The sequence below is a fragment of the Crocodylus porosus genome, unplaced genomic scaffold, assembly GCF_001723895.1.
Source record: "Crocodylus porosus isolate Cpor-Errol unplaced genomic scaffold, CroPor_comp1, whole genome shotgun sequence".
Taxonomy (NCBI): Eukaryota; Metazoa; Chordata; order Crocodylia; family Crocodylidae; genus Crocodylus; species Crocodylus porosus.
The window spans coordinates 14,299,455-14,312,936 of record NW_017728949.1 but is presented as its reverse complement, the minus strand read 5'-3'; the positions used below and the strand labels follow the sequence as shown (position 1 = coordinate 14,312,936).

Below are 13,482 nucleotides of genomic sequence, written 5' to 3'. Positions count from 1 at the left end.
AGAGAATCTGAGACCAGCCAGGGCTGGTTCAGACTCACTCTGCCTCCTGTAACCTTTGTTAGGGCCTGGAGAGCTGGAGGCCCCTTCCAGCAGGGCTGGGGGTCCAGGAGGCTACAGGTTGGGAATGAGGGGCACTGGCAGGGCTGAGGGGGCCCCCTGTGTTCCAAGGCTCCAGTAGGGCTTGCTGCAGTTTTCTCTTGGGTGGGAAGGCTTCCCACCTTTTCTGCTGGGAACCAGCAACTTCTGTTTTTATCCCCAACAAAATCTTGGAGCTTGCTTGCTTTTTTTTTGCAGAAAACACTTGATTTTGAGCTTTCCAAGAAAAGAAAATGCAATCACAAATTGAGTCAGTCCTACATACTGACTCATGTTTTGATGCATCCCAAATTTTTACATCATCCTCTGGACATCACATTCAAAGAAAAGAAAAGAAAAGAAAAGAATGTATAAGTCACCCTAAAGAATGTGAATCAGGTTCCAGGAGTCAGGATATGGGGAAGCAGCTGGCAATCAGGCTAGTCACATGACCCTCTAGGGGTGAGACTAGCAGTCTATACACCCTAGCCAGAAGACAGAGCAGACAGTCTGCTAGTGGCCAGGTAATTAGAGTTTAGAAGTGCTCTAGGTTGTATTTTGTGTTTCTTTCCCTTTTGTCTTATAGTAAGTCTGGCTTTTGTTGGTACACTGCTTGCAAGGGAGAAGTTTGTTTATTTTATTCGGGACACGCCAGTTTAAATCTAGTTGTCCTAGGTTTTTGGGTGGGGGCTTAAGCCAAAGATAAACTTATTCAGGATCCTGCAAAACTTGAACCCAGCCCTTATTGCTGCCAACAGATACATGGAGCAGAACAGCGGGGGCCAGCACTGCTCACAGCCAGAAAGCAGCACGGGGGACAACTTTAGCTGAACCTGTGTCCTGGTGCAGGGAAGCCCTGCTGCTGTTTTGGGGCAATGGCAGCGCTTGGAGGGGCTGTGGCTTGGGAGTAAGGGGCAACAGATGGGCAGAAGAAGGGTGCCAGCGTCAGGGCTGCTCAGTGCCAAAAAGTGCATGTGCATGTGTGTGTCGGGGGGGTGGAAGGAATACCTTCAGCTGGACCCACATTCTGGTGCAGGGGGGAGCTGCTGCCAGGAGAAAGGGGGAGTAGGCAGAGGCTGCAGGTTGGGAGTAGGGGGCATTGGCAGGGCTGGGTGGGGGCTGCAACTTGGGAGTGAAGAGCACCAGCATATCAGGGGCTGCTCAGCATGGGCAACTGGTGCCACCTTCAGCAGGGTCTCCCCATGGCCAATCTCACTGACTGGGTGGGGGGGAGCCCCCGTGGCTGATCGTGCTGACTGGGAAGCGGCTGCAGTGCTTGCGGAAGTGGCCGTGGCGCTACATCCAGTGCTCCCACTCCCCAGCCAGCACTTGCATGGGGGCACCAGTGCTCCCGCCTGCCCCCACTGCCCGTTGCCTAAGCGGGGATCACAGCCTGTCAGGGAGTGCACCAGTGCTCTTTGGGGGTGCATATACACCCCCATAAAGCCCCTAATGCATCGCCACTGCTGCTCAACATCACAGAGGAAGCTAGAGTGACAGACACAGCTGTACCTGTATCTTGGTGAGAGAAGGGGGCTCTGATTTTTGATAAAAAAACCTGAAATCAAATGCCAAAATATATAGGTATATAGAATTTATTTTATTATAAAATCAGGGATCCTGGTTTTCTCTGGTTTAAAAAAATTCCCAATTTTTTTTTTTTTTTTTTTACTGAAAAGTCCATATCCACATTTTTCCATGATTAAAATGAAACATCATTATCTCTATATATCAGTGGTGTTTCATTTAAATCATGGAAAAATTGAATTTGGGGTTACTTTTTTTTTTAAACCAAAAATTGGGGATTTTTTTAAAATCAAAGAAAACCAGGATCCCTGATTCTAATGACTGAGGCACTGGTAGGCTTCCAAACTGCTTTTAAATTGTAAATATTTCAGTAAAACATTGTTTTCAATGGATATACATATATATACACACACACACAAACACACACACACATATATACACACACATACACGCACGTACATGCACATGTGCATGTATATACAGACATTTTATTTATTTATACACATATATACACATTTAGCAGTGTTTCATTTTAATCATGGAAAAACACGGATTTTGAATTTTTTAATCAAAGTTTGATTATTTATTTATTTATTTTTTAAATCAGGGAATTTTGGATTTTTTAAAATCAGAGAAAACCAGGATCCCTGCTCATCAGGAGCGTGTACTAGGATGGAAATAATATTTTGGACCTATGATCCCAAAGAGAGCACCCAGCATAGGTAGCCATCTCTGGAAATTATCTACATTAAAGCTTTACCATGGAAGGTGGGAGAAAAGGTAGAATTTGTCAAATTCTGCCAAAAAATTGAGACTGCCCTTTAGGAAATGTTTACTACAAATAAACACATTTTTAAAAGGGAATTTTTGTTCTGACAAACCAGACCCAGATTTTGTTCACTAAGCTATAAATCCTGGACCTCCTTTTTATTTTTTTTTTTTAAAGAAATTGACAAAAAGCTTCCATTGCTACTTTTGGAAGAATAAATGTTTACTCACCCAGTCCACTATAAGGATTTTGCTAACATTCAGTCTCTGTTGGAGAAGCTTGGCTGCAATTGCCACAGAATTAAAATAGCAAAACCCCCTAGAGGTAATGAAAGGGAGAGAGAGGGGGAAAAAGGGGTGTTAATTATACGTTTGCCTTGGTCCTAATACATTTATCATCTGAGACATAACACAGTAGGAAGAAATTTCTATTGCTTTCACTCTTTTTTCTTCCCTAACAGACACACGTGTGCTCAATTACACACAACCCACCCACCACACCAGCAGGTGACTCAGTGATCTCATGGGAAATGGTGAACATTTTTATACTTTCCAAAACTCTCTTCTGCAAGATGCTCTCGAAGTATACTCACTGCCCACTCACCAATTTCTAAAGCTTCAGTGTTCTCACTCAAGTTGGACCATGGTAGTGTAGGCACAAAGAAAGAAGGGAAAGGCCTTATTTTGATTTGGAGTGGAAAGATTAAAAGAAATGCAGTGGACCTGATCAGAGAAGTTTCAGAACACTGCTGATTTAAATTCAGAAGTAGTTACTACTCTCTGATCTCACACCAAAACAATACTAAAACGCTCAAAGACATATGCATTGGTGACAAAAGCCAGGAATGTACTAGTTCAATAAACAATAAATTATATACAGAGTTGAAGGAGACCTACTGTTCAATATGTTTTATTAAACTCTTACCTTTAGAGCCAGATTTGGATTTGGCCAAACCTAAAACACTTTCAATTTGGTAGGAATAAAAACCCTACAAAACTAAATGAGTTTAAGAGACCTGACTTCATTTGTTTACTTCGTGAAAACATTATTATTATTTTTTAACATTCCAATGTCAAACCCCCAGGGTACTGTTATACCCGATACAGTATTTTAAGTAATGTATTATTGATTTTTCCATTTTAAAAAGGAAATTTCAGTGTATTTCACTTACAAATCTCCTGTCAGTCACATAAACACTTGATATGGATGATGGAAGTACTTGCATCAATAGAGCTTTACAAATATTCTTAGGTATGATTCTAATGCTGATCTTACTAAATAAGAAATCAGGATCTTTCCTGTTTCTAAAGTATTACAAAGCACTTGGAATCTGATAGTGTTGCATAGCAAACTCCAAAAAAACCCATCTATAATAAGCCAACATTAATTTGTTAGCTCCTATATCGCAACATTCATTTGTTAGCTCTATATCACACTTCTCTTCATTAATGGCTATAAAAGTTAAAGTTAGCCAATTAGTGCGCACACAGACACTTACATTGGTGTACTTTCTTCTGCATGGTGACCTGGAGGTCGAACTACAGCAAATCCATTCTATGTACAAAAATAAATAAGAATACAGAAGGGAAGATCAAACACAAAGAAATATTACTCATAGTAATATCCGCACACATTGTTTTTAGAATTGCTGATTTAGTTTTGAATTATTCAATAGTTTTTGATTTCTCAGATGGACAGTCATGGTTTCTAGTCAAAGCTATACCAGCATGCTGGTTTTCTTTTAGTTTAGTTTAAGGGACACAGTCAGTCTGACATTTCTGGAAGCTATTTTTTAAAATCAAAGTTTCTGAAATAACACCCCTTAAAAAGCAGGACTGAAATCTAGTTCCACTGCTATCAGTGACAAAGCCCTCATGGGCATCAATGGAACCATGACTACACAGGATACTTTTTTGTTTTTTTCTTTTTTTAAATTAACCCTTCAAACATAATTAAGAAATTTCTGTCTGCTTGTTGATGCCCATAAGGGTCTTTTTAAGTAAAGCCTAGAAGAAATTAACATAATTTAGTCTGATGTTCTGTATAACACTGACCATAAATTTCATACTGTGGTTCTTGAACAGAGCCTTAATAACATAAGGGTCATACTGGCTCAGACCAAACATCCATCTAGCCCAGTATCCCATCTCTAACAGTGGGAAAAATGGATGCTATAGAGGGAGAATATTGAGCCAGATACATCTAGAGCAGTCATGCCCAACCTTTTTGTCTAGTGGGCTGGATTGGCAGTGCCTGGTCTGCCTGTGGGCAAGATCCAGCTGGTGTTCCTGATCCAGTGCCCAGAAGGCAAAGCAGGCAACATATGGTTGCATGGAGGGCCAGGGGGAAGGATCAGGGGTAGGCCAGTTTCAACACAGTCCTGCAGGGGAAAGGAGCTTAACCAGGCCCCAAGAGGGAAGGGGCCCTGCAGAGTAGGAAGGGGGTGTACAGCCCAACCTGGGAGAGGGCATAGCCTGGCCTTGATCCAGAAACAGGAGGTGGAGGAAGCATGGTCTGGGCTTGCAGGGCGAGGGGTGTAGCTTGGATCTAACCAGTCACACAGGAAAAGGGGATTTGACAGTGGGGAGGGTGGCTGTACTAATAGCCACCACTCCTCCGCTACCAAATTTCTAGAACCGTGGTGAGCCCCATGGGTCAGATATGATGGATCTGCAGGCTGAATTTGGTTTGCGGGCCAGAGGTTGAGTACCCCTCAGCTAGAGCGATCTATATATCCCCTATTCAATACCTTCCCTAGTACCCACCATTTATTGGTTTAGAAACGCCAGAGGAAACAAACATCTCCAACCATTCTGTTCAACAGCCAGATCGGTCATCCATGAATTTATCCAGACCCTTTTTGGACCTGGCTCTGCTATCTGCCTCCATCAATAGCCTTATATCAGAACTAAATGTTATTAGCATACCAACCTTTAATTCTCCTGTGGCCACTTTAAAAACAAGTTCAATGACACAACCCACAGCCAAGCGAGCAGCACCAGATGAATGAACCTCATTCCAAATTGTGTCACTGTCAACCTATTGAAAAGGTAAGCAGAAATCAGTCATCAGAAACAACAAGCACAGCATGACCGTGTACTCTCTGATTTTACAAACTACTTAAACATAAGTAACTATATTTGCAGCAGTCATCCTGACAATGCCAAGGACCAGATCCACCACGACTTGAAATAAGCATAAATAATAGTCCTGGTAGCAATACAGGGTGCTAGTATCAAAAGTTTTGGTGCCTCCATGTGCAAGGTTAGGCATTAACTGCAATGCTGATGCCAGTATGGTGATTTTTTTCTTCGCCCATTACTAAAGTAACAGAAAAGAAATGGACTTCTAACAGCTCTGGAGCACTGAGGGATCAGTATAGCAAAACCAAGGAGGGGAGTTTGAGCCCGCATAAAAGGTAAATTCTGAAAGTTCTCTCACATTACTATAGTGTAGTTTCTCTTTTTTTTTTTTTTTTTAGGAACAATTAATCCAAGGTCAAATAAAAAACTTTAAGATGATGTTAAAAAGGCAAACATATTAAAGAGGAAACTCAACAATGAAGAACAAGGTGGACAGTCTTTAAAATTCTTGTCCACTCCATTTTTGCTTGATTTACACTACAAATAATTCCAAGATAAAATCATAAAATAAACTATCTAGTTTAAGATAACAATAGACTCATCAATGTCTAGGTGTTAACTGCAGATCTTTAATTCAAATGCCAAATATTTGACAGGATTAGGATCAAATTCCTTTGGAAAATGCATAGTTTAGACAAGGGAGGGAAAAAAAGGAAAGCATTCTTTAGAAACTCTTTGGCTGTTCGTTATTATACAAGATCATGTTCTAACTTAAACACAAAGTGTGAATTGTTGGTTTTTTCCACATCAAACTATACAACTGCACAAAAACAATATTAGTTCACATGTATGTGACAATATGCCTTGTTTGATTTTTACTACAATACAATGGATGTACTAAATAGAAGATGACAAAAGGAACCTTTGGATTTCTATGGGTTTGCTTACTGGCTGAAGCACTGGTGGGGGAAGAGTTGCTCTACATCCACTCAATAGTGGCCCAGACTATCTGTATTCAATAATGAAGGCAAAACATGCCATGTCTACTTAGCCATGGCATCTGCAAAATCTGGACCAATTGAATTTTTTCAACCTGTAGCAAGTCTCAGGGTAAGTGTGAAGTGTTTCTCAGTGAAAACTGTCCGAATTTTTTTTTTTCAGGTGTGACTGACTGGATTGGTCCAGGTTGAGCATTTTTGGGGCAACAATCTTAGAAGGAAGCTGAAACAATGGGTTACCTGTATTGTTTGTCCAGTTTTGCTTCCTGAGTTTTCCGGGAGATACTGCTCATTCATAGACTACATAAAACATTGGGCCCATTATTAATAAGATTTGCCAAGAATGCCTCTTGCAAGGGCAAGGTTCCAGTCATATGCAACAAGCAGTATTTAGGGAAAGCCTAGCTTCTTTGGACAGTATTATTGCCAATAAGCACATTGTTTCCAGTACTAAATTGGTGGAGATGGTTTATGCTAGCTAGGTTTCAGCAACTTCTCTGCCCATTGATTCAATACGGGTTTAGAACAAGGGACAGAACTCCTGTCATTAGCCATAGATAATGTAGACAAAAATTGTTCATGCTGATTGTATTGCACCTATCCTATGCTTTCAATATACCACTGACCATAGGAAAGTGGCTCTTTACTGAGGTTGCTTTTCCTCCCAAAGAGATCCCTAAGGGTGTTGATTAGCAAACTGGCCGCCCTTACTGGTAGAGCTCGGAACGGTTTCATCTTTCTCTTCCTCGATTCTTGACATCTGTGGGAAGCCATTTGGCCTGACCATGTTAGTTTATGCATTTGAGAGAGTGGGAACCTGGACTAAATATTTATAATAGACAGAGTTATGTCCCCACCATGTAGTGAGAATGGGTACCTGCTCAGATGCTTGGCAGACTCAGAATCTTGACCTTGTAATAGGCACTCATGTCTTTGTTACCTTCAGACTTCAGTACCACAAGATGCAGACAGACCTGCCAAGTAATCTGGCTAAACTGGTTTCGTTCTTACCAATTAAACCTTACTTGTATTTAAGTTTGCTGCAGTAGGAGTGGTTTGTGGTGATCTTTAAAGAGCTGAATGTTCCAGGACGTCAAGATGCTGAGACAGTCTTTCCACCCTCCACTTGGCCCTACCATAGTAGTTTCAAGTCTCGTCTAAATGCTAGATCTGAAACTGAAATCTCCATGTTTCTACAACAGCAGAGCTCCAAAGGAAGTCCATCCTCCAAAGAAGTTTATCAGAACCAGAGTTCAGTAACTCTCAAACAACAAATTAAAGTCTATTTACTCTAATGCATTTTAAAAAATGTTTTAAAGATCCAGGCTACCAGAGAGAGAATCTTCCCTAAAATCAGTAAACAAGACATTGGGACATTTGACAAAAGTACCGAGTGAAGAGATTCAAAAGGAGACGGTAAGATCAGGCAGATCCAGTGGAATCACAAGGTCTCCCTAGATTGTTAGCTTCAGCTTCCTATCCCAAAACATAACCAAATATCTGAGGCAAAAGCTGTTAATTACAGGCACTTTGATGCCACTACAAGCCAAGCTCTTATCAACCGTGCCGCAGGAAGAATGAGGAAGGCAGGACAGAAGTGGTTTTAGAATAGTTGTTATTTTTATGAAGAGAAATTAAATACTGAAAAAAAAATCTTGTTCGGTTTGGAAGTTAATTTCAAGGACAGTGCCCTAATCCCCTATATTCAGCCATCAAACAAAGAGAAGGATTTAATGATGGGTGTCTGTTGCTGTATCCTACTTGTTCATTTCTGTCCTGCACATAGGCATCTATGAGCTAAGAGTTTAATACTCAGCCATCTCTCCCACAGTGAATGTCTGCAGCCCACTGGGCCCTGATCCAACAAAGCACTTAATCATCATCTTAACCGTAAGAGTTTGAACAATTTCACTGAAATCATCAAAACTACTTTACTGCATCAGGGCACAGACTTTACTATAATGGAAAATATTATTAATGCAGCCACGATCTGGATTCCTCTCCAAATATGACGTTGCTGCTATTGGTGTATGGGCTGCTGCTGACCTGTCCATCATTCTTGATTTCTGAAGTTCATTACTAAGAGTATACTTGGCTTCCCTTGCCTGTGAATTCTTTGATGTTGCTGCCATCACAGGAGTTGCTAGGACTGAACATCAGCATTGCCATCTGGAAGGAATTTATGGAGAAATAGGGAAACATATTTCTTGCCTTTTGCTGATAGGTAACTGTTGGTTTTGTCTCTTTCTTTCGGCTGGATGATGTTATTGTGTTAAGGAAACCTGGCCCTTCCTGCTTCTGAAGTGACTGCTATTGGTTTAGAAGCAGTTGGCTCTTCATCAGACTTGTTTTCTGGAGAACAATATTGGCAAGTGTGATGTGATCCCTCCTATTCCCATTAAGTTGCTGCCACGCTTGTTACATGAACGTTTAAAAACTCTAAAGAAGCGGGGAAAACTCACGGTCATTTGCTTCCCCCAGACAGCTGAACTTTTGCAAATGATATAAATTATTTTTTTCCTGGGGAAAAGGGCTATGGACTTTCTCCTGAGAAGTGAGATTCTGCACAAGTGAAAACACAAGAGTTTCTACTCCCTTATGGAATTTGTTTAAATACTGTAAGGCAGTGTGGATTCACCACAGGCACAGAAATACTACAGGCAGCAGGGCTCACTTGGGCAACTGATTCTTGTTAAGTATTCGTTCATTATTTTACTTGGTAGCTAGAGCATTTTTTTGATATTTCCATTTTTCTAGCATTTTCCTTCCCAAATGTAAATGTCTCTAGAGAGGCATTTAAAGAAAAGAGTAAGTAGACATGAGCCAAGTCTTCTTTTGGCACTGAGATTACTTCAAAAAGCTGCACATGCCATTCAGGCTGCTGGGGAATAGTCCTTGCCCTACTGTATTCCACCAACATCTAAAGCAGCAACATTCAGACTAAGGCTGCTGAACCACAAGCAGCCTCTACAACAAGCTGCTTTGTTGAAGAACCAAATGGTTCTTTAACAAGCTACCTCAGACCCTTCATAGAAAATGATAAGAGATTCACAGGAAAGTGGAGCTGGAAGGGACCTCACTAGGTCATCTAATCCTGCCCCCTGCTCAAGGCAGGATCAGCCCTGACTATATCATCCCAGCCAAGTATCTATCTAATCTGGTCTTGAAAACTTCCAAGGATGGAGATTCCAGTTTCCCCAGGCAGCCTGTTCCAATGTTTCACCACTACCATAGTCAGAAAGTTCCTCACCTCCAACCTAAATTTCCTTTGCTGCAGCTTCAGCCCATTGCTCATAGTCCTATCCTCTACAGACACAGAGAATAGCCTGTCTCTAGAATCACCTTTAAGGTATTTGAAGACGGTTTTCAAATCCTCCCTCAGTTTTCTCTTCCCCAAACTAAATAACCTTCATTCTTTCAGCTTTCTCAGGCCTCTAACCATTTTTGTCACTCTATGCTGAACTCCTTCCAGTCTATCCACATCTTCCTTGAAGTGTAAGACCTAAAGCAGGATAAAATACTTCAGGTGAGCCTTTATCCGTGGTGAATTGAGCTGAAGAATTATTTCCCTTAATCTGCAAGTGATACTGCTATTGATACAACCCAGTATGTTGTTGTCTTTTTTGGTGACAAGAACACACTGTTGGCTGATCTCCTACTTATGATCTGCTGTAACCCCCAGGTCCTTTTCTGCAGTAGTGCAGCCTAGCCAGTCATTCCCCAGTCAGTATTTATGCATGTAATTATCCCATCCCAAGTGCAGGACTTTGCATTTGTGATTGCTGAATCTCATCAAATTGATGGCCGACCATTTCTCCAGTCTCTCTCTCTCCTATTGTTATTCTATAGATGAACTGCTAAATCACCAGAAGCAAAAGAGTTGTCCAAACAAGACTTTAAATAGGAAATTAGGAACATTTTGTACTTGCCCTTGCTGACTCTCCTGATTGAGTGCAGATCATTTTTCTAGTCTATCCAGGTCATTTTGGATCCTAGCCCTGTCCTCCACCCAGTTTTGTGTCATTTGCAGATCCACTAAGCACGCACTCAATCCCATCATTCAAATCATTGATGAGGCTGTTGAACAATACTATACCCAGGGCAGACCCAGGGGAATGCCACTTGATACTTCCTCCCAACTACACATTGAGCCATTGGTCTTCGCTGGGGATAGAGTGGTGAGAGGTATTTCTGCAATCATGAACCAGACAGCTTATGCAACACATGCAGTTACCTTTTCTAGCGTTTCCTTGAACTGTAGTATTGCTACAATTCACTGGGGCTCATATATCTGTGGCTCATTGGTTAACACCAGCTGCTTGTGTGGCTCTTGAGCTAGTCAAGACTGAGGCCTCCTCTACACACTACATTTATGTTACAATTAAGGTGCAGCATTACATGGCCAGTGTACTACATGTGCACCCAATTTACAGTGCCAGAAAATGACAAACTAGCTATAAAAACATTTCACATGCAATGTAAAATGTTTTTATGGCTGTTCTTACGGGGGCTTGAACTGAACATGTAACCGGTCCAGGGCTGGGATGTGTGAGCACACACAAACACACACACTTCTTGCCTTGAAGAATTTACATAATCTACCTGAGGTTTAAAAATCCAATTAACACAAAAACAGTGCAGTGTAAAGAAAAATCGGATAAGCCTTAAATCTAAATAGTTCTATGTGAAAGTAAATTTAAAGGTCTTAGAAAGTACTATTAAATCATGTAACAGCAGGTCATTTGACTTTCTGAAGCATTAAGATACAACATATGCTAAAACCATTTCTGAAAATTGTTGAAGTACTTTTAAATTTTCTTTCCCCAACTCCATTTTTAATCCTGTTGTACTATAAAGTGATCTGATAATTTCTTAGTACTTAACTTCTGGGCATACAGTACACAGCAGCAAAGGTAATGTTTCTAACTAAAAATGTTGCATACTGCACTAACAGATGTTGCTACAGCAACAAAGATCAGCAGGAAAATATTACTGCTGCTTAAATCAGAGCTCACATCTGTTGGTATATCTGCTCCTGTGCTTTTTTCTAGCTCAGACTGGACCTGCTTGCAGATGGGAAAAGTTTTGTTTTTGTCAAATGAGATGATGCAAAAGCTCTCTCTTAAAACACAATTCAATAATGGGAAAGACATTGAAAACCATTTCAATATATATATTGAATATATATTCAATATACTGAGGGACAAATTTACCCTAGAGTCTATTTCTCTTTGGCTTTGTAATAGAATGTTCTTGCACTTCTGGAAGCAAACCAATGTTTTTGTGCGGAGAAACCATAATTTTCATTGATTTTTTTCCATTGTGTCATCTGATTCTTGCCTTTTGCCACTTCCCTTAATAAGATATTGATTGAAATATGAGCATATCCAAATACTGAAAAAAGAAAGAAAATATATTACCAATGGGCAACCTGCTTTACACACAAGAGCAATTGTGTGTGCCTCCGCACAAAGGACTGGTGTCCCTCAGCCTGAGGCTGGAGCACAAGTATGTATATGTTAACCACAACTCCAAACAGAAAGGGAAAGAAGCTTCTTGAAGAGAAGAGAAAAGCAATGATCTGACACTAAGTAACAGCCATGTAGTTATAAAGGACATTAGACTAAAATCTTTGCTGACATTTGTACCTCTTTGAATGCTACAAAAATATCCTTACCCCATAACAATAAAGAAAACATTACAAGATGGCCAGACTTATCTCAGCAACGTGGTCATTCACTATGCTAAATATACCTTGTGTTAATGCCCAACATGTTGGATCAAAAATGATAACAGGAAGGCAGATCAGTAAACTGAGATCCAAAGTTTCAAGAGCTGGCACCCAGGCATCCCTGACCTGTGCAAAAGGTGGACTGGGAAACTGGGGAAAAAGGATGGAGCAGGGGCAAGAAGCAGCAAACGCTGCTTCTGTTTCTACACACAGTATATTGAAAATGAGACTGCATAAAGGAACATGACTGCAATGCACTGGACAACTTAAGTATAAATGACACCGAGAAAATTTGTCCAGTCCCAGAAAGTAGCAAAGTAGCTATTCATTTATTATAATTTAAAAACTGCATGAAAAACCACCATTAATAAAGAGCCACGCTATGGTATGTGACCCCTCCTATGCTGAAAGGTCATCTTTTTCATGGATAGCAGCAAATCCTGAATAAATAAGTTACCATGTTTCTATCCTGTGACACCCAGCAAGTCTTCCTGGACATACAGAGTGGCCAAGAAGTGTGGCATCCCACGAGACTATCTGAGGTTAGCAGGAACGTCCAGGTGGCAGAACAGGAACAAGTCAGCCACAAGACACTTGCAAAGACAGTAGTAAAAACTGTTACCTCTTACTGTAAATAATTCTGAGATCCTGTAATTACTAAGAGTTGTTGTATACCACAAGCCTCATCAAGACACCACATATATCAGTCTATTTGACTGTTATATTTGTCACAAGAGAAAAATAAAACTTCTCACCCTCAGTCATTTCAATTTGACTTAGTGGCTGCCTGTAAGCATATACGGGGTGTACATCAGGATCTGAGGGAACGCCTGTTCACCAGACAGCCCCAAGGGACAACATGGTCAAATGGTCACAAACTCCTCCAAAACCATTTTAGGCTGGACATAAGGAAAAACGTTTTCACTCCCCGAGCCCCCAAGGCCTGGAATAGACTCCCTCCAGAAGTGGCGCAAGCACCTAGTCTGGACTTTTTAAAGAAACATTTGGACACCTAGTCCCAAGATCCTTTGACCCTAGTTGACTTGGGTCATATTCGACCTGGGGGGAAGTGGGCAGCAGAGTCCCCCAGGGTTCAGTCCTCGGGCCTGCGCTGTTCAATTTCTTCATCAGCGATTTGGACGATGGGGTGAAATGCAACCTCTTTAAATTCACTGATGATACCAAAATTTGGGGTGAGGTGAGCACGCTAGTAGGGAGGGAAAGACTGCAACAAGACCTGGATAGGTTACAGGAGTGGGCTGACATAAACAAGATGCGTTTCAATACTGACAAGTGCAG

General features: G+C 41.0%; 1 protein-coding gene across 7 annotated transcripts in view; it reads right to left on the bottom strand.

Moving 5' to 3' along the window:
• HDAC4 (histone deacetylase 4) overlaps window positions 1–13,482 on the bottom strand; it is a 407,925-nt gene that overhangs the window by 45,213 nt on the left and 349,230 nt on the right. For all 7 annotated transcript variants that reach the window (XM_019553979.1, XM_019553983.1, XM_019553981.1 and 4 more), the window contains 3 exons: window positions 5,303–5,410; window positions 3,870–3,925; window positions 2,602–2,689 (listed from right to left, as the gene is read on the bottom strand). In XM_019553979.1, coding sequence (XP_019409524.1) covers window positions 2,602–2,689; window positions 3,870–3,925; window positions 5,303–5,410 — 252 coding nt within the window. The remainder of the gene's footprint in view (window positions 1–2,601; window positions 2,690–3,869; window positions 3,926–5,302; window positions 5,411–13,482) is intronic.